Source organism: Protobothrops mucrosquamatus, unplaced genomic scaffold, assembly GCF_001527695.2.
Source record: "Protobothrops mucrosquamatus isolate PMUCROS unplaced genomic scaffold, P.Mucros_1.0 scaffold2788, whole genome shotgun sequence".
In the NCBI taxonomy this organism is placed as follows: domain Eukaryota; kingdom Metazoa; phylum Chordata; class Lepidosauria; order Squamata; family Viperidae; genus Protobothrops; species Protobothrops mucrosquamatus.
This window is the reverse complement of record NW_015388825.1, coordinates 156518-177925: the sequence shown is the minus strand read 5'-3', so window position 1 is coordinate 177925 and position 21408 is coordinate 156518. Positions and strand designations below refer to the sequence as shown.

Here is a 21408-nt window from a genome sequence, read left to right as displayed (position 1 = left end):
AAAGGTGGCGGAACTCAAACCTGGCCACGCCCTCATCAAACCCTAGGACCGCCCCTTTAGAGAACAGGAATGCAAGTAAAATTTGGGAGGGGCTATTTCCGGTGTGGGAGGGGCTATTTCCGGTGCGGCCGGCCCGGAAAAAGGTGCCGGAACGCGGTTCCGCCGCGTTCCGGCTGAAAAAAAGCCCTGGTTCTTATAACCTACAGCAGGGGTAGTCAATCTTGGCTCTTTTATGACTCGTGGACTTCAACTCCCAGAATTCCTGAGCCAGCTGTGCAACCTAGATGTGCTGGCTCAGGAATTCTGGGAGTTGAAGTCCACGAGTCATAAAAGAGCCAAGGTTGACTACCCCTGACCTACAGAATTCAACTTTCCACACCATATTAGCTTATCTAGTGTATAGTGCAAACACAGCCTCCCCCTTAGAGGAGCCAGGGACCTTGCTTTTTCCCGTCTATCTTAAACACTTGGATCTTTAAAATGCAGACCCATCACTTGTACCCAGTTGCTACTCTGCCTCTTTTTGAGAAGAAAATGGGAAGAAAAACTCTTTGGATGGAGGTGGTCTTCGTGTTGAGCAAACGGTACCCCCAAGCTATCAACAAGGTATGCTTATTTGGGAATATGCCAATTGAAATCAGTGGCATATTGATTTCCTCTAATAATAAAATAACCAGTGAGCAATCAGACACCCACAAAATGGCCATTTAAAAAAAAACCTTACGCTGTGGCCAGCCTGATGCCTTTCAGAAGTGCTGGCAATGTGGTTGATGTTATCCTTTCAGTGGTGTCCCACTCGAAGTGATTCTATGGATTAGGTTTCTCCGTGTCTTCCGACAATCTTGCACTGCTTCTTTGAGTTCTATGCTCTGGCTGGTGTCAGCTTTGACAGTGGCTGGCCCTGTAAGATCAGAATAACAGAGTTGGCAGGGACCTTGGAGGTCTTCTAGTCCAACTCTCTACTCAAGCAGGAGACCCTATATCAGGGGTCTTCAAACTTGGCCCACTTGTGGACTTCAACTCCCAGAACTCCTCAGCCAGTGTTGAAGTCCATAAGTCATAAAAGGGCCAAATTTGAAGACCCCTGCCCTATACCATTCTGGACAAATGGCTGTCCGTTCTCTTCTTAAAACCTCCAGTGATGGAGCACCCACAACTTCTGGAGGCCATTTCTGTTCCACTGATTAATTGTTCTAATTATCAGGATTTTTCTCCTTAGTTCTAGGTTGCTTCTCTCCTTGATTGCTTCTGGTCCTGCCTTGTCCTGGGCTTCTGGAGAATAGATTGACCTGCCCCCCCCCCTTCAAATATTGGAAGACTCTGCTGTCGTGTCACCCCCTAGTCCTTTTTTCCCATTAAAGTAGGCATGTCCTAATGCTCAGCTGGTGCGGTCATCCTGACGGGATCCTGCCAGTTGGAGGACTGGGAAAAAGCTGCAAGAACTCCCTCATCCTTAAACCTGTGCCGTTCAGACGCACTTTGGGAACCCGGCCGGCTATTCCCGGCCGCGAACTCGCCATGCCGCCTCCTGCCACGTGAAAGCCTCTGGCCACGCCCCCTCCGCGCTCTGTCTCGCTCATCCCCGTTACCCAGAGCGACACGTCACTACTCGCGCCTCAACCCAGCCTCCCTCATCCTTCAGGACAACCAACCCCGTCGGCCCGCCTCCCCTCTCACCGGAGACGGAGCTGGCGGCGCTCGTCCTTCGAACTTCCGCTTTGCTGACGGACGCGGCTTCGGCCCAGTCCTCTTTTCCGTGGGGCGGGCCCACCGCCGTGATCGACGCGCCTCTGGGCCAGTAGCGATCTACCGTTCGAGGCTCGGGGAAGCGGGCGGGCTGCGGAGCTGGGAGTGGGCGCGCGTGGAGCGGATGGCGGAGGGAGCGGGGCGGAGAGCGAATTCTGAGTCCCCGGTGAGGCATCGTGGCCCGGAGGGCGTCTCAGGCGAGGAAGGGGAAGGGGAAGGCGGCGTGGCTGCAGCCTGAGGAGGAGGAGGAGGGCGGCAACGGCTGGGCGGTGGGATCAGGGCTGGGGGGGGTTCGTGGATACCCCCCCCGATCACCCCACGCGCGATCGGCCTAAGGCGGCCTCTGGAAGGAAAGAGGGGGGTGGCTTCCCGAGGCCGCCGATCGCGCCGCGCGGCTTCCTTCTGCATCGGCCGCCGCATCTCCCGCTTCCCCCCCTCCCCCCAAGCCTTGCAGCTGGAAAAGCAGCTCCTCAAGGGAATAAGGTGCCCATCCTTCCCAGGCAACGGGGAAGCGCGCGTGTGAGATGGGCTTGGCCCGAAAGCCCTCCTTCAGAGAATGAATCGAGTCTTGAACACGCGGGCAGGATGACTTCACACGTTAGCGTTAAAGCGGCGTCAGTTTAAAGCAGGGGTAGTCAACCTTGGCTCTTTTATGACTCGTGGACTTCAACTCCCAGAATTCCTGAGCCAGCTAAGCTGGCTCAGGAATTCTGGGAGTTGAAGTCCACGAGTCATAAAAGAGCCAAGGTTGACTACCCCTGGTTTAAACCCTGGTTCCCTAGCGCCCCTGACCCCCTTTAAGCGAGAAGCGGAGCTCGGGGTGCCCTTGAGCAACGCGTGTGCAAGCAGCCACGGCCCCTCCGCAAGGAGGAAGGTGGAAGGGCTGCCAGGAAGGAGGCGGGTAGTAGCCTAATTTTAGGTCTCGTTGCACCGGACTTCTCTCTCCGTTTTAAAGCTTTGTAGAGCCCTAAGCTGTGATTTCTCCACCCATTTGAACCCTAGCATGGGCCCCCTTTTATTCTGTCCTTCCGTTTTCTTTTTTTGCCTCGGCCCCCCAGGAACGTTTTTCATTTCCCTTGATATTTCTACCTCCCTGTAAGGTAGATCTCATCATCCTCAGTGTTTGACAGCTTTGCTTGTCCCGTGTGTGTGTGTGTGTGTGTGTGTGTCTGTGTGTGTGTGTACCACAGACAGTTGTGTATGATTGGCATCCAGAAGAGTTCAGGATGATGGATTTTCAATTAAAAAAAAATCACTGCTAGCAGTGCTTAAAGCTCTCTGGCTAGATGCTAAGAATAGCCAGATTAGCCATTTCCCACACATTGCAGATAGTTGACCTTACTAACTATAAAAAAGCAAGTCCGATATTTTCGCATTGATTCTCTTCAGTAGTTCCTTATGCTGCATGTAAGGAATGGGTATATTATATTTCCCATTTTTTTTCAAGAGAGCCGAAAATGCATCCGGGTCCTTGCTTTGCGCACTATTTGCATGCACAAAGGTTCTTAAAATCCATGAAATCGTGTCCCTAGATCTATAATTATTAAAAATTAAAATGTGGAAGGACTCTGGGAGATTATATAATCCTGAAGCCTCTCTGTCAGATGCTGATTCAACTTTTGCTTAAATACCCCGACAGAGAAGAGCTTACTTTCTATGAATCTGTTTCACTGCACTTCATTCTTAATGTTTAGTGCAAATCTGTATTTTTGTAAGTCTGAGATTTCACCTATATTTGTCAAGCTAATATGAGCCAACTTATCTAACTCCAGCACTGAGTTGAAGAATCGGAAAGGAAACCTGTGCAAGTCAGTGTTCAAGAGTTGGTTAAGTTGACTAATATCATCTTGACAATTTCTCACTGATTTTAAATCTCAGAGTACTGTGCTATATAAGAATAAGTCTATATAGTTCTAGTGACCACGGTTACATTTTAAGATGCACAGTGGTCATATATTTAGCACATATATTTAGAATAACTTTGGGCTGGATATTTGTGGTCTTGAATGCTACTATATTCTAACCTCAAAGTTTAATTGTGTGCTAAATAATAGGAGAGCTGCTTGAAAAGTAGCTCCTATGCCTGGTGGACTTTACCTGGGATGTTAATAATGTTTTACTCCTTTTATTTGCTCTAAACTGATACTTCCTAGCCCTGTTTCGGATTTTTATTGGGAGCATTTAAATTTGTAATTTAGTAACTGCAGCACTTGAATGGGACCCCTTATAATTCTAGTTTTATTGGAATGTTTATTGGAAACCTTGTTCTCATTCATTGCTACATAGTTTAAGATAAAAAAAAAATCTGTGGTTGTTGTTGAATCCCAAATGAAACTTGATTTGAAAGAAGTGGATTTCAGATAGGAAGTTGAATTAGAACTTATGTTTCTTTTTTTCTCCTGGAGCAGCTGTTAGCAAAAATGAACTGTGCACCTGGCTTTTTAAGCAATTAACTTTCTTCTTGGTTTCATTTTCATGAAGTACATGTTCTTTCAGATCCCCCACTTGGCCAGCAAACAAATATTTATTTTAAGCAGTGTTTAAAGGTTGCATGAGATAAACTCACGTTTTCTTGTCAGCGTAACCTTTTCAAACTTCTGTAAACCTGAACTTTTGTGTGAAACCCACATCTAGAAGATAAAATTTATGCTAATGCAGCTCCCTCATAGGCTACTGGGTGGAAAAAGATAATTTTAAGTTAATACTGAAATGTTTGCTTTGAATGTTTTTGGCAACTGTTGGATAGTTTTTAATAACTTTTGCTTTTTGAGGTTTTAAAAACGGTTAAACAGTGGAATGTATTGGGAACACATGAAAATGTAGAAAGCCTCCTTCAAAAAGCTGTTCTTTGTTTTAGTTGGCATTGTTTAGGTCCTTAAACCATCACGGTGGTTGTGATTAAACAAAGCAATGAACATTTCTTATATATTTCCTGTTGGATTCTGGGGAAGTACAAATAGAATTACACTAATTTATATGGATGGATGGATGGATGGTACATTGTTTTGAGGAAACAACAACACTGTTTGATCCTGATAAAATGAAATCTGTGCCGCTATCCCACCATGCAACATTTGCTTATGATGTGTTAATAAGGATGACTTTAAGAATGTGTTTGTACTTAATTTTGGGGGTTCTTTTTTCCTTTCAGGTGTTTAAGTGTTACCTTTGGTTACCTTTGCCAGAATGACCAAGTTAGGTTTCCTCCGCTTGTCATATGAAAAACAGGACACCCTCCTCAAGCTCCTGATTCTGTCCATGGCAGCTATTCTTTGTAAGTCTATGCTTTAAAAACTCTAGCTGGCAAGAATATTGTATGGCTGTAACCATTACCTGTTGAGTTTTTTTTTTAATGTGAATACCACTTTGAACTTTGGCATTTTGTTCTCCTAGTCATATAATCAACCTTGACTTGGCCTGGTTCAACATTTCTAGCCTCTATGTTTCCAATTGGCAGATAACTAATATTAAGATCATTGAAACCCCATGATTTAACCATACACTAAATAAATAAATAGTCACCTCTGCATATTTATTTCTTTGTGTTGCAGCTTTTTCTACTAGACTTTTCTCTGTGTTACGATTTGAGAGTGTCATTCATGAATTTGATCCGTAAGTATCCCTCTTGACTCTGATTTGATTGGAGAGATCCTTTGTCTTGGTGTGTTCAGGTGCAGGTTATGTTAGTGTAGAATACTAGGCTTCCAAATAATAAAGCAGGTTGTTCTGCTTCAGCAATAGGGCTTCGCAATATATCAGGGAAGAATATTTTTCTGGAAGACAAAGAACTAACATTAGATTCAGATAATTTTGCGATAAAATTAATATTCTAGCCAGTTCTGCCTGGATTGACTATGAATCTTGAGTATGAAATATAATAGAAGTGTTTCTTCTAAAACAGCCTTAGCAACTTTAAGATGTGTGTGGACTTCAACTTCCAGAATTATCCAGTCCAGCCATGGGAACTCTAGGAATTGAAGTCCACAAATCTTGCCAAGGTTTAGAAACACTGTTCTAAAGGAATGTTTACAATTGTGAGATTGACTCAAAAATAACGGACTACTATTGAATGGTTATGGGATGTATTGGATGCTTTAGCTCAACAGTCTGGTATGGTGAAGAGTAGTTTGTATAACGGAATATTTGTGTTGTTACAGTAAGCTAGAGAGCGCGTAATGATATTTAGAAATATAAGGCCAGGCTACATTTTCTTGGTTGCCTGCAAAGAAGGTTAATCCTTTATGCATTTAGAATATTTCTGTTTGGATTCTATAAGGATCCAAGAGAAAAACTGTTTTTATCAAGTTGGTGTTAATTTGTATATTGGAATTGGGAGCTTTGCTACATAAGTACTGCAACTGAAGGCCAAGTCTGCAATATGAGGAACAGCAAACAATAAAATCTTACTGGCAAAAGACTCAGATTTCTGTTACTCCCACAGGTATTTTAACTACCGCACCACTCGCTTCTTGGCAGAAGAGGGTTTTTATAAATTTCACAACTGGTTCGATGATAGAGCATGGTACCCTCTGGGGAGGATCATAGGTGGAACCATCTACCCAGGTAAGAGCCAGGCATTTCTCAAAGACCAATGCACAATATATTGTAATGGCGTCACATTTGAGAATAGTTCTTTTCTGATGTTCTGCGGATCACAGATGCAACAAATACCCCCAAACGGGTAAGCAAGTGTCATTCATTTTTCAGGTAGTGCAGCCAAACATAATTAATCCAATGTGGTATTGGCTTCATTTTATAGGGAAAAGCATGCTTACAGATCTATAAGAGACCCTATAGTCAGCCAGCGATATTGAGAGCTAGTTGTCTCGGCAGTCCAGATTTTGCTTAAGTCTCTCGCAAACATAACACTTCCACTTTTGCATCCAGCAGACCAGTAACTCCTTGCAAATTACATCCCTGCTTCATTTTATTTCAGGTTTAATGATCACATCAGCTGCCATCTATCACGTTCTGCACTTCTTCCACATTACAATAGACATCCGAAATGTGTGTGTGTTTCTGGCCCCCCTCTTTTCTTCCTTCACCACCATAGTAACATACCACCTCACCAAAGAACTTAAGGTAATACTGAAAGATAGAGCCAACTTCTGGCAATGGGAGCTGTACTTTCTGTGCGTTGTATAGAAAAGTTGAGACTGGCAATGTTTATTTCTACAGTTCCTCTTCCTTTCAGCTATTGATTGGCTGATTCAAGAACAGTCTTAATTGTAAGCTGTGCCAAACTTAATATAATCATTGTATTTGGGGGTCTGTATTGGTACCATGTTAGCATATTGGGAAGCAGTGAAGAAAAGTGTAATACTATGGTATAGTGGTTAAGGTGCTGGTTAGAAACCAGGAGACGGAGAGTTCTAGTCCTGTCTTAGGCATGAGGGTATTATGTATGTTCTCTGCCTTGAAAAGTTGGATAAAATGTAATAAACAAACACACAATATTCCTAGATAGGTTGCACTGAAAGACTGTCTAAGCCAGGGGTAGGCAACCTTGGCTCTTTTACGACTCGTGGACTTCAACCCCCCAGAATTCCTGAGCCAGCCATGCTGGCTCAGGAATTCTGGGAGTTGAAGTCCACCAGTCGTAAAAGAGCCAAAGTTGCCTACCCCTGGTCTAAGCTTTTAGATGCATTCATTCATGTTTTTAACATTCATGCATGTTGATTTAAGATGGAAGGTCACGTATGTTGAATACTGAAAGTATATTTTAGACGCTTCAGTGGGAAGATGTTTGCTGATTACAAACTAGAAATTTACTTAGATTTCCGTTAACTTGTTTGTAACAGCCTTTATTCATCACTTCTTTACAAAATTATTATTTTGACGAAATAAAAATAGTAATAAAGGCAAGAAAAGTGATCATGTCTAAGAAACATATGGAGCCTCCCTCCTGACACTCTTTACACATCTTGGAAATGTCAGCATTAGTGACTTTCTTTCTTTTCTTTTTTTCTGCCTAGGATGCAGGAGCTGGTCTTTTGGCCGCTGCTATGATTGCTGTGGTGCCTGGTTACATCTCCCGTTCTGTTGCAGGCTCCTATGATAATGAAGGTGAGGTCAGTTTTTTTTAATGTCCTTAATAATTTCAGCCTGGAATAAATTTAGGTAGGTAGGTAGGTAGGTAGGTAGGAAGGAAGGAAGGAAGTTGGTTCTCTCCTCAGTCACGCAAGCACTATATAGGCAACGGAATATACTTTATAGAAACAAATATAGAATATTCTGTTGTGTGATATTATGGGGGGAAATGCCAAGATCTCTGACAACAAGGATTGAAGAAACTGGTTAGTTCAGTCTTGATCTCTTTGTTGATTTAATGATCCTCATTCATCTCTCAAATAAAACTAATAAAATTAAAATTGTAACCATTTGATGCTAAGGCAGATATAAAACATTTGTTCCTGGCATGAAACAAGGAAGCTTTGGATTTAATAATTTTATTGGCAGTAAAATTACTTTTTAGTTCAAGTCTTATTTCTGGTTTCACTGTAAAGTATTTTTCACATGAAATCTGCTTCTTGGAGTTTTATTAAAAAATCTGTTTTAAAGGAATAGTGCAAAAGTTTAAGAACCCTTTAAAAATGCATTATGAGAGTAGCTCTTTGCTGATACAGTACTACTAATACTGGCCTTCATAAAAGTTCATGATGTTTTTAAAAATTATAGAATTCTGTTACTGAGTGTACCGCATGCCCTTTGAATGGGATATAAATTGGAAACATGAATAAGTGAAATACAGTGAAGAAAAATTAGGAGACAAATATATGATAAGCAGTCCTCTTTTCTTTCTGAGAACTCAAGACTTTATTTGACAATGTTTACCAACTCGGGCAACTTTAAGATGTGTGGACTTAAATATGCTAGCTGGGGAATTCTGGGAGTTTCACCCATCTTAAATTTGCCAAGATTGGAAAACACCTCTTTATAGTATATCTTTTACTCTTTTACGTAGTAATTACAGGTTTTGCACCTTTGGATCGAAAGGCTGAAGTTTGACTTAGATCTGGTTTATTTCCAGGTATTGCTATATTCTGCATGCTTCTGACCTACTATATGTGGATCAAAGCTGTGAAGACAGGTTCCATCTATTGGGCGGCCATTTGCGCGCTGGCCTATTTCTACATGGTGAGTGATAACTTTTCACTACACGCTTTGAGGCATCCCATCAAAACAGACACAATTCGGTCTGGAATCGCTTCCCGACTTATTTATACTTTGTACATTTGTAAGCATTATTGCATTTTTGTAAATTTCTGAAGCCACCAACTTTGCTATTAAGGACTATGTAGCACCATTCTTGAAGCATGTACCTCTGTCCTTGGAGAAGGAAAGGATAAATGAGTGCTACTGTTCTCCTTATTTCAGACTATAGCTTGTACCTCTTAGCCTCCATCTGTGTCACTTGTCAAAGCCAAGCTATTTTTATAAATCGCTAAATAAAGACTAGATGGTTTTCTTTTTTTTCTTTCGCAGCTGAGTTATTTGTTAAATTTAAATCACACCTTGCATATTGGGGCCCAAAAGAGTGAATGCTTCTCTTTCCTTCCCCAGTGTTTATTTTCACAAAAAAATCATGCTAGATAGTTAAGCTGAGAGATTGTCTGGAATGAGTCACTGTGTCTCAGGAATGAAGGCAAAAAACAGGCAGTGCTTTCCTATTCCTAGTTTAACTTAAACCTTTACATTAGCCCTCAGAGACCTGGTCTTGCTTGTGTTACAAAGATAGGCATGTTAACATTAAAAGGAACAGTCAACCTTCAAACTTAGCTGCTAAGAACAGTAAGATTTTTGAGGGAAGCAAAGCTTTTGTGTTATTCATCTCTCTAGCATCCCAACTTGCGGCATTTAGAAATGTATCATTTCTGTGTTCCATTTGTTTTTTCCCCAGGTTTCTTCTTGGGGTGGCTACGTGTTTTTAATCAACCTAATTCCACTTCATGTCCTGGTGCTGATGTTGACTGGACGATTCTCCCACCGGATCTATGTGGCTTATTGTACAGTATACTGCTTAGGAACTATTCTCTCCATGCAGATCTCTTTTGTCGGTTTCCAGGTAATGACAGTAGTTGAGGCAAATAGCTAACTCAGTAGCCTGCTGGTCAAACAAAAGCATTTAATTGTCATAAAAAAGTAGCTTAATTGGGCTTCTTCCTTCCTCCCCATAGCCCGTTCTTTCATCTGAACACATGGCTGCCCTGGGGGTTTTTGGTCTCTGTCAGATTCATGCTTTTGTGGATTATCTGCGCAGCAAACTGAATCCTCAGCAATTTGAGATTCTCTTCAGGAGCGTGATCTCCTTGGTTGGCTTTGTCCTTCTATCCATAGGAGCTGTTTTGATGTTAACAGGTAAGGGGATGCTGCAGGTCTTAAGGATGCGTACTGATGTATTTCTATCCAGTTTCGTTGGAACTTTAAACCAATGGATCCAGAAAAGTAACTATTTTAGTGGAGAGTTTCTCTGCTTTTGATTGGATGCTCTCCTTTTTTTTATTTTTGAGATTCAGAAATCTTTGGACACATGAGTTAGTTTCACTGTGTTAGCATGCATTTTGGGGCATTGCAACTTCCTGAAAATAATGTTTCTGTTTACTTATTTGAAAGCAAATTGTGGAAATAGATTAAAACTCTCCAGCTTTTGGACACTATTTAATACCAAATGAATAGTGGGACTTAATTAGTCATGTGATTGAAGCTTTGAAGAATTATGGATCAATAAGTACAATCTGAATTGCAGGAGCAGAGTTTTATATTTAGTCAAAAATGATTCTTTTAATATATGTCTAAGGAAGAAGCAATAATCCTGATTAAATTTTCTGGCCATAATTGGAAAAGATATTTTGATTCTATCTTTTAACAAAACTGAATTTCTAGATTTGTTATAGAATCTCTGTGTGTGTCTGTGTATAATTCAAGCATTATGCAGGCATGTTGAGATACTGCTTGAAGATATTATAACACTGCTGCATTAATATCTTTTTTGAGCCTAGTTATTTCTCAATTTTGTCAGGAAAAATTTCTCCATGGACCGGACGCTTCTACTCTTTGCTTGATCCTTCTTATGCAAAGAATAATATCCCAATCATTGCTTCAGTTTCTGAGCACCAGCCCACCACTTGGTCATCCTACTATTTTGATCTTCAGCTTCTTGTTTTCATGTTTCCAGGTTTGTATAGTGTAGAAATGTGTGACAATAATATTGTGTATTTTAGCTTATGTCTTGTTTGGTCATCCTCTGTTACTTCCAACATAATTTGTTAATTGCTTCATTCTATGCTAATCTTGGACTTGACTCGTAAAATTTTAATTTCATGTAAACAATGTTCTGCTGAAATTTGGCTTTTTTAAAAAAAGACCAGATTCTTACTTGGAAAAAATAAGATCTTAAGAAAATGTCTCAAGCAGATAGTTGGGGGAAAAAATGTGATCAGAATATCTTACTTGGTGCCTTCAAAGTTTTTATTCTGCAAATGTCTACTTCAGTCTTAAAATTTGTTTGACAAGATTTTTCCAAATCTTATTCTACGCTTAACAGTTGACCCGTTCTCTTTTTATCTTACAGTTGGTCTGTATTACTGCTTCAGCCATCTGTCTGATGCCCGAATTTTCATAATCATGTATGGCGTCACAAGCATGTATTTCTCTGCTGTGATGGTGAGTCCCGAATGTTGGCTTACCATGGGATTTGGGTTTTGGGGGAAGAATGTACTAGCATGAATAAAAGAGATTGTCTTATTTTGCTCCTTGATAGGTACATTAGACAAGATGCACTGGGCAAGTGGGTTTTATTTTTCAGGGAGCGGGGAATAAATAGAGACAACAGGCATCGTATCTGATCTCCTTTTCCCTCTCACCTCCCAGAAAATCATGTATATGCGTATGGCTGAATGTACTCAGTAAATTGGTGTTTTATTAGGTTCGTCTCATGCTGGTACTGGCCCCAGTTATGTGTATTCTGTCTGGCATTGGAGTTTCTCAAGTGTTGTCAACCTACATGAAAAACCTAGACATCAGCCGACCCGATAAGAAATCTAAAAAGCAACAGGATTCTACTTACCCCATCAAAAATGAAGTGAGTGTTGATATAAGCATAATTGTTTGATACATCAAGGCTTCCAGCCACATATTTAAAATACAGCTTATAGCCTTGTGCATAGAATGTTCTACTTTACTAGAGGTGGAAGGAGATATCATTGGAACTGTCTCTAGATTATTGGCCAGAGAATACCTGTTCAGAATACCTCTGAATGCCTGTTAAAAGGTTCCTTTAACAAAATAGTGTTCCCCCCCCCCAAATACTTTAGGCATACTTTAGGCAAAATACTTTAGGCATACTTTAGAAAGAGTACAGAGAAGAGCAACAAAGATGATTAGGGACTGGAGGCTAAAACATATAAAGAACGGTTGCTGGAATTGGGTATGTCTAGTTTAAGGAAGAGAAGGATGAGGGGTGACATGATAGCCGTGTTCCAATATCTCAAGGGCTGCCCCAAAGAAAAGGGAGTCAAGCTATTTTCCAAGGCGCCTGAAGGCAGGACAAGAAGCAACGGATGGAAACTGATCAAGGAGAGAAGCAACCTAGAACTAAGGAGAAACTTCCTGACAGAACAATTAACCAGTGGAACAACCTGCCTCCAGAAGCGGTGAATGCACCAACACTGGAAGTTTTTAAGAAGAGACTGGACAGCCATTTGTCTGAAATGGTATAGGGTTTCCTGCCTGAGCAAGGGGTTGGAGTAGATGATCTCCAAAGTCCCTTCCAACTTTTTTATTATTATTATTATTATTATTATTATTATTATTATTATTATTATTATTATTATTATTATTATTATTGATTCCGGTTGCTTCTTAGGTTGCCAGCGGGATGATCCTTGTCATGGCCTTCTTCTTGATCACTTACACCTTTCATTCGACTTGGGTAACCAGTGAAGCCTACTCTTCTCCCTCAATAGTTCTGTCTGCTCGTGGTGGTGATGGGAGCAGAATTATTTTCGATGACTTCAGAGAAGCGTATTATTGGCTTCGTCACAATACACCAGAGGTAATACTTGCACAATTGGTCTCTGTGCAAGAAAATTGGAACAGGCTGTAGGTTTTCTTAATGCTAATTTGTTTTTTTTTAAAAAAATCTGTTTCCTACCCCCCAAATTTTTGTCTAAAGTCTGTATGTCGGCTAATATATAAAGCATTTACACATCACCAAGATTTCTGAGGCAGCTACAGGACAAATAAATTCTCTGCAAGTGTTAATAAGCTCACTGTTTTGCTTTTATCTTTTCACTGCCTGCGGACAAAGTCATTTAATCATCTTGATTAACAATTAGAAGGTTGGCATTCTCATCCAACTGAAAAGCTTGCGACGCAAACCAGAAAAATACTTGTTTTGTAACCAGTAAAGTAAAATACTTGTTTTGTAACTATTTTCACCATCAGCTCATCGGCATTTATTATTTGCGTGTTCACTGAAATGTTGTCTTTTTGTCTGATCTCAGGATGCAAAAGTGATGTCGTGGTGGGATTATGGTTATCAGATAACAGCTATGGCAAATCGAACCATCCTCGTGGATAACAATACTTGGAATAATACACATATTTCCCGAGTTGGACAGGTAGGTGCTGAATGCTTATGAACGATTTCCCTAATTTTCTTTGTATTTTGAATAGTGAAGGCATTTTTTTTTAAAAAAAATCACAATTAACCTTTATACATCCAAGGAATTCTGAATGCAAGTGCTCGATCTTTATTCATTCCTCTTTTACCTGCACATTGCTAGCACCCATTATGACTGAGGTAGTGGAGGATCAATTGCATAAAATAATAACAGCATATTTTTATACCTCAGCAAATTGATGAAGGTTGAATTTATGAGCTGATGTGTGTTTCCAGGCCATGGCGTCCACTGAAGAGCGGGCTTATGAGATCATGAGGGAATTGGATGTCAGTTACGTGCTAGTTATATTTGGAGGCCTCACTGGATATTCCTCAGATGGTAATGCTATGTTTTTATTATTTCCCTTGAAAGGAACTTTCAGGGTTCCTGAGTCATTGAATTGTGCGCATCCCTACATAAATCCAAAACATATAAGGAACGGTTGCTGGAATTGGGTATGTCTAGTTTAACTAAGAGAAGGACAAGGGGTGACATGACAGCAGTCTTCCAATATCTCAGGGGCTGCCACAAAGAAGAGGGAGTCAAGCTATTCTCCAAAGCGCCTGAGGGCAGGACAAGAAGCAACGGATGGAAGCTAATCAAAGAGAGAAGCAACCTAGAACTAAGGAAAAACTTCCTGACAGTTAGAACAATTAACCAGTGGAACAACCTGCCTCCAGAAGAGGTGAATGCTCCAACACTGGAAGTTTTTAAGAAGAGACTGGACAGCCATTTGTCTGAAATGGTATAGGGTTTCCTGCCTGAGCAGGGGGTTGGATTAGATGACCTCCAAGGTCCCTTCCAACTTTATTATTATTATTATTAAACCTGTTCATAGCATATTGTTTTGTGATGCACAAACACCATCTCTTCGGCTAGTTTGTCCTGTTGAACTAGTTGTGTGCCTTTCCCCTTCCAACTTTATTACTACTACTACTACTACTACTACTACTACTACTACTGCTACGACTACTATTATTATTATTATTATTGTTGTTGTTGTTGTTATATTCTTCACGTTTTCTGCATTTAAAAAATCCAAACCAGATGGCCTTGTTAATCCACAACAATATTTCTCAACTTCTCAGCCATCCATTGGCTGGTTGGGGAATTCTGGGAGTCCACACATCTTAAATTTGCCAAGGTGGAGAAACATTGATCCAGAGAGATTTTTTTTTTCTTTTCCTGCTGGTATAATGTGGTTAATTTAGCAACAGACTGATTTTGGTCTTTTTTTTTTGAGAATCTTATGATAACTAGGAAGGTAAAGACTCCTTCAACCCTGATGAATTGGAACAGGTTCATCAACTGCCTTACTTTTTGTTCCATAGACATCAACAAATTCTTGTGGATGGTGAGAATTGGAGGGAGCACAGACACCGGCAAGCACATAAAGGAACATGATTACTATACACCGACCGGAGAGTTCCGGGTAGACCGAGAGGGCTCCCCAGTGCTGCTTAACTGCCTTATGTACAAGATGTGCTACTACCGTTTTGGACAGGTCTATACAGAAGCAAGTGAGTGATTTTGTCCCCATTTTGCAGCATTATTGAGGAGTTAGTTTGGAGGACATTCCCTTTTTCTATATGCTGTTCTCTGCACGTTCCATGTCTTAGGTGCCTCGTTCTATTTTATTCTCGAGAAAATTAGGGTTGTTTTTTTTTTATTCTCCAGCATGGGGTAGCTAGTAGTAACCTTGAGGTGCATAAAATATTTTATCTCATTTTACCTTGAGCAACGGATGATGTTATCCATTCAGTCGTGTCCGGCTCTTGGCGATTCTATGGGCCAGGTCTCTCCACATCTTCCAATTCTGTATTACTTTGAGTTTTTCTATACTCTGGCTGGTGTCAGCTTTGATGTGTCCAGCCATTGTGTTCTTGGGCAGCCTGGTTTCCTTTTACCGTTGACCGTCTTCCAAAGATAATTGCTTTCTCCAGTGAATTCTCCCGCATGCCTCTTGAGCACTAAAAGTGCTGTTTTGAGTATTGGGGAATTATTTTGAGCTTGGACCAGCTTTGCATTCCATTTTTATTTCCACTGCAGCTGGATTTCCGCCAATAGTTTTCATATTCTTTGCTTTATGGGAACTTGGAATTTATATCGCGGGTGACCCTATTTTGCACCCTCTTTGCTCTGCTCCTGTTCTCCGATACAGAGAGAGCTTGATATGGAACAAGACACAGGCATGGTTGATTACATATTACCTTAAAGAAGGTTACCCAGAGTTTTAAAAAAGCTTGAATGTGTTTTTTGTAAGGGGAAATAATTGGAATTCATAGGATCAGGAATGGTTGGTTAACCTTTTTCAAGTCGTTGTTTGCTTTCCTTTGTGTTTAGAACGCCCACCAGGTTATGACAGAGTGAGAAATGCTGAAATTGGCAACAAAGACTTTGAGCTTGATGTTTTGGAAGAAGCTTATACCACAGAACACTGGCTAGTTCGAATATATAAAGTAAGCCAACCACATACAGTTGTAGCATCGAGTTACCTGGTGGTAAGATGGGCAGCCAGTACATTGGATGGAAGGAGGGATGGATGGACAGATCACAACTGATAGTTAATCTGTACTACAGGTAGTCCCCAACTTATCAATTCAGATCAGAATTTCCACTGTTGTTAGGCGAGCCTGATTTTACAACCTTTTTGCCAAGGTTGTTAAGCAAATTATTGCAGTTAAATGGGTCGAGTGATCCCTAAACCTATCTGATTTCTCCCAGGGAGGAGAGGCAGGGAAGGTTGCAAATAACTTCTAGTTTTTATTAAAACTTTTATTAGTTTTTAATACCTTCTACAAATAACATTGAAACGGAAAAAAACCCCTAAAAAATTAAATTTTGTTTTAACAGGTAAAGGACTTGGATAATCGTGGGTTGTCAAGAACGTAACCTGCCTTCAGATGTACCATAATAAGCACTGATCGAGCCTTTGTGAAACAGATGGTTTTTATACTCTTTGCAGGCATGGACTTGGGACTTAATTGCCCAAGGAATCCCATCTTCATGTAATGAATCCGTATTATGATTTTTATAAATACAAACCTGCTACCAAATCAGAAGGAGTAGCTTTATGAAAGGATAATTAAAAGGGTGTGGAAAATGTGGGTTCTTGCTCATTTCTTTCTACCTTGTCTCTTGATAATGTACAGTGGTAGTTAAATCAGTTTTCCTTACTCTATTGCTCTCTAAACTGAGGATACTAAGAATTTGGTCCTAGTTTGACAGCTGATCTAAATGGCCAGATATTTATAGCCCAAGAGGGTGCCAGTAACTGAATTAGTTCTCCCAACTGGTTCTCCTATAGTATTTTTTATTCCTGCACACTCCAATGACACAAATGGACATATTTGGTCTGTTACTTAACCATTTGGTTTTGTACAATATGATGTAAGATATTCATGATGAAAAGAAAAAAAATCTATGAAAGACATCACTGTAATGCTCTGGGTAAATTTTGCATACGGTAGTCTTTCAGAAATGTGTAGGTGTTTTTTTTTTAAAGAAATAGCTATATGATTGAAGGGTGTTCCTGTTTTACTTTTGATAAAAAATAAAATTGGGGGGGAAACCTGGAACAGTTCTGCTAGGGACTTCATGGCTGGCTGAGGAATTCTGGGAATTGAAGTCCACAAGTCTTAAAGCAGCCAAGTTGGAAGACCCCCGTCTTAGAGCCTTCAAATGAAATATGAGCTTAGGCGGCAGGAATCCCTGGTTGAGATTTCATTGGGTATTGCCCAGGAGGCTGCTGCAATAAAGAAAACACGAGCTATTGCATGAAGTGGCATTTTATATTATTTTAGGAACTCTGCCATTTTCCCTTCTCAGCTATAGGCTGCCTTTAAACAAACACACAAATATTTGGTGACTTTTCAGAGGTCTGAACCGTTTATATAAGCCTTCAGAAATGTACCCCAATCGCTTGTGAAAAATAATCTCTAAACACTTGTGCCGACAAGCCCAAGCAACACACACCTTGGCTTTGCACATAAAGTATTCCTTGCACTTCTGAACAATTTGCACTAGGCTTTGTATCTTTGGGGCAAGCGCAACACATCTCTTGGAATGACCACCTCTGCCTGATTTACTTGCTTGCTTTCCTTACCTGCCCTGTTCAGATGATGGGAAATATGATGAAAGCCTGGGAAAAAATATCCCTTGCTCCCAACTTTTTTAAGAAATTAAACTAGAAACAAAAGCAGAATGTCTACTCCAGGTACCTTAAAACCAAACAGGTTATCCTCAACCATCCCATCTGATGCCTTGGGGCACCCTAAAATCTAACAGGCAGCAGTCCTGAAATTGGAGGATTCTGATGGTGTGCATTGCCTGGGAGATCACTCTTGGGTGCTCCAAGGTGCCCAGCTCAGATTAGCGCAGGGAATTTTCCACCTGCTCCCAAAGAGGAGACCCCCCCCATCCCCCCAAGGCTTAAAGCAAGAGTGTCCAAGCTTGGCAACTTTAAAACTTGTAGACGTCAACTGCCAGATTTTTTTAAAAAAGTTTTTTTTTACGTGTTGCAAGAAGCAATGCAGCCTTCCCCAGACCTGACTGATGAAGGAAGGGCAGCTTCTGCTTATTTCCATCCATCTTTTGGACCAAGAAACAGTTAATTTGCTGTAATCTGGTAATTTAGAATCCTCTTCCCTTTAAGCCCCCACTTGCACCGGGTCAAGGATGGTAGGAGTTACACTCTAGAGCAGTTGTTCTTCTATAGCTCGGCAATTTTATGTTGTGTCGACTTCAACTCCCAGAATTCTCCAGGCAACTATGCTGGCTGGGGAATCCTGGGAATTGAAGTCCAGCTCGATAAAAGTTACCTTTCGTAATTGTAAAGTTACTAAGAGAGAAAAAAGGATGCTTTCGAAGGCACAGGAGAGAAAGGCTTGAACCATCACAAGCTACTCCCTCCTTAAATAAAGCAAATTCAACCTGGCCCAGAATCCATTGTTGATCCAACCTACACACACACGCACTGTTTACCTGCTGCAAGATGCAATGCAACCTTCCCCAGACCTGACTGATGAAGGAAGGGCAGCTCCTGGTAATAATAATAATAATAATAATAATAATAATAATAATAAAGTTGGAAGGGACCTTGGAGGTCATCGAGTCCAACCCCCTGCCCAGGCAGGAACCCTACACCATTTCAGACAAACGGCTGTCCAGTCTCTTCTTAAAAACTTCCAGTGTTGGAGCACTCACCACTTCTGGAGGCAGGTTGTTCCATTGGTTAATTGTTCTAACTGTCAAGAAGTTTCTCCTTAGTTCTAAGTTGCTTCTCCTTGATCAGTTTCCACCCGTTATTCCCATCCATCTTCTGGACCAAGAAGCAGCAATTTGGTGTAATCTGGGAGTCCGGCATCCTCTTTCCTATAAGCCCCCGCAGCTGCACCGTCAAGAAGCGGGGGGAATTGTTGTTCTCAAGTTCAGCAATTTTACAGTTGTAAAACTTCAACTCCCAGAATTCTCCAAGCAACGATGCCGGCTGGGGAATTCTGGGAGTTGAAGTCCACAAGTCTTTTTTTTTTTTTTTTTTAATTGCCAACTTGGAGGGAAAAAAAAGCTCCGGGCCACGCGGGAGGCGGCAGGCTCTCCCCGGGCATCCCCGCGCCACAACTCCGGCCACGTGCGGGCCCCGCTCGCCTTCGCTTTCCGCTCCGAGGCTCCGGCCGGGCAAGGGGCGGAGCCGGCGCCGGAATCCTCCGCCTCGCCTCGGCTCCTGGCTGGGCGTCCGGCTTGCGACGCGCTTTGGCGGGAAGGAAGAGCGGCGTTTTCGGAAGAGCAGGGCTCGGGTGAGCGCGCGCGCGCGCGGGCGGGAGCCGCCGGGACTCGAGCGGTCGGTACAACCGAGCAGCGGAGGGAGGGGAGAGGCTGGTGTCGGGGGTGGGGGGGAGAAGCTTGTCCCGGGAGGGTCTCTGGACGGACAGGCCGGACTGGCGCCCTCCCGACCTGCCTGGGGTTGGGTGGGTGGATGGAGCTCGTTGCATTCCCCCCCCCAGCTGAATTGGGAGTTGCAAAGCAAGGGGGCGCCCGGTTGGGGAAGGCAGCTCCCTTGTTTTGCATGTTCAACTCGGCTCCTTTCTCCCGCTTTCAGCTCTCTCCCCACCGCCCCCCCCCCCAAATGTTTAGCCTTATCTGCTCGTTGAGCAAGGGGGTTGCTTTGGGGGATCTCCCTTTTAGGGCAGTGTTTCTCAACCTTGACCATTTTAAGGCATGTGGACTTCAACTCCCAGAATTCCACAGCCAGCAATGCTGGCTGTGGAATTCTGGGAGTTGAAGTCCACATGCCTTAAAATGGTCAAGGTTGAGAAACACTGCTTTAGGGGCACCTCCAGACTGATCGGTAACTTTTATAGATGTGGACCCGAGTCTGCTGTTAATTGCACCTTTGTGCCTGGCACCACGAGAAACCTACTGCCCCTATCCGAAACCCAACCAACCTAAACCAACCGGTGGGCCCATGAACAATGATTTGTCCAAAATGTCAAATCATTCAGATACCGAGGATTTCCATTGAAAATATCTACACCTGAAGGTTGAGGGTCTCAAGGGGTCGGTGCAACGGACCTCTTAAGACCCTCAACTTCAGCTGTGTTCATGCTAAGCTTGGGAACAACTGCTCTAGAGACTAGAGTGCAATTCCCATGCTTCTTGATGGTGCAGCTGGGGGGTTTATAGGAAAGAGCAGGGGTCTTCAAACTTGGCCCTTTTATGACTTGTGGAGTTCAACTCCCAGAATTCCTCAGCCAGGCACTCTGGCTGAGGAATTCTGGGAGTTGAAGTCAACAAGTCATAAAAGGGCCAAGTTTGAAGACCCCCTGGTCCAGAAGATGGATGGAAATAACCAGGAGCTGTCCTTCCTTCATCAGTCTGTCTTCAGGTCTGGGGAAGGTTGCATTGCTTCTTGCAATATGTAAAAAATGTGTGTGTAGGTTGCATCAACAATGGATTCTGGGCCACAGATTGAATTTGTTTTATTTAAGGAGGGAGTAGCTTGTGATGACTCAAGCCTTTCTCTTCCGCTGTGTCTTCCAAAGCATTTTTTTTTCTCGTGCAAGATTCACATGAGCAAGTATATCTTAAATTCACCTTCCTGGGCTTGCTTATCTATAATTACTGCTGTTTATTAGTAAATGAACTGAAGAAGTAAATGAACTGAAAAATGCAATATATATACAGTATATATATATTTATGATTAATGAGTATCTGGCAGCCATATTTTGTAATTCTTGGCATTATATATTTATTTTATTTATGTGGAGTTTTTATCTGTTGTTCCATTGTACACTGCCCATGAGTCATGTTTTTGTGAGATGGGCAGCTATATACATGTGCTAAGTAAATAAATTCCTTCTTATTTTCAAATATTTGTAGCAGATGTGCTGGTGGTGAAAATGGCAGTGCCGTTTGTGGAAGACTGGGACTTAGTGCAGACTCTTGGTGAAGGGGCTTATGGAGAGTAAGTAGCTTATGTGAATGCATAAAACATGGAGCTCTGATAAATCCTGTAGAAAAAGGACGAGCTGCAAATTGTAATCCACGACACTGAAGAATTACGGAAGAGGAAATCCATGCTGTTTTAAGTCAAGGGGCCCTGTTTTCTGTAGAAGAAAAATGGGGGGTGGGCAAAGCTATAGTGATCTTAATTTCCAGGGTAGAAGACTTAATTTGCAACCCTGTTTTGGTCTCCTCTTCAGAGTTCAACTTGCTGTGAATAGGCGCACCAAGGAAGCAGTGGCAGTGAAAATGGTGGACATAAAATGTGCTATTGAATGCCCGGAACAGATCAGGAAGGAGATCTGTATCAACAAAATGTTGAATCATGAGAACATTGTGAAATTCTATGGACACCGAAGAGAAGGCACCATTCAGTACCTCTTCCTCGAATATTGCAGTGGGGGCGAGCTCTTTGACCGAATAGGTATGGGAGAATTTGTAGGGGGCCACACTGACTGAGATCCGGTGCAATCTAGGGACGGTAGTGTTATTTTACTA

General features: G+C 42.0%; 2 protein-coding genes across 2 annotated transcripts in view; both read left to right on the top strand.

Moving 5' to 3' along the window:
* The first annotated feature begins 1845 nt into the window (after positions 1 to 1845).
* On the top strand, positions 1846 to 16516 carry STT3A (STT3 oligosaccharyltransferase complex catalytic subunit A). The gene is made up of 18 exons (XM_015825745.1): positions 1846 to 1912; positions 4898 to 5020; positions 5298 to 5358; positions 6188 to 6309; positions 6683 to 6828; positions 7722 to 7812; positions 8777 to 8883; positions 9647 to 9811; positions 9924 to 10104; positions 10766 to 10921; positions 11318 to 11409; positions 11672 to 11827; positions 12611 to 12799; positions 13251 to 13367; positions 13646 to 13748; positions 14741 to 14929; positions 15753 to 15868; positions 16263 to 16516. The coding sequence occupies exons 2-18, from the start codon at positions 4933 to 4935 to the stop codon at positions 16299 to 16301; spliced, it is 2118 nt and encodes a 705-aa protein (XP_015681231.1). The 5' UTR covers positions 1846 to 1912; positions 4898 to 4932; the 3' UTR covers positions 16302 to 16516.
* A 2655-nt stretch (positions 16517 to 19171) lies between these two features.
* The window catches only part of LOC107296403 (serine/threonine-protein kinase Chk1-like), an 8322-nt gene continuing 6085 nt past the window's right edge, over positions 19172 to 21408 (top strand). The window contains exons 1-3 of the mRNA XM_015825747.1: positions 19172 to 19204; positions 20788 to 20872; positions 21111 to 21334. Of these exons, the coding sequence (XP_015681233.1) occupies positions 20808 to 20872; positions 21111 to 21334 (289 nt within the window). The 5' untranslated portion in view covers positions 19172 to 19204; positions 20788 to 20807. The remainder of the gene's footprint in view (positions 19205 to 20787; positions 20873 to 21110; positions 21335 to 21408) is intronic.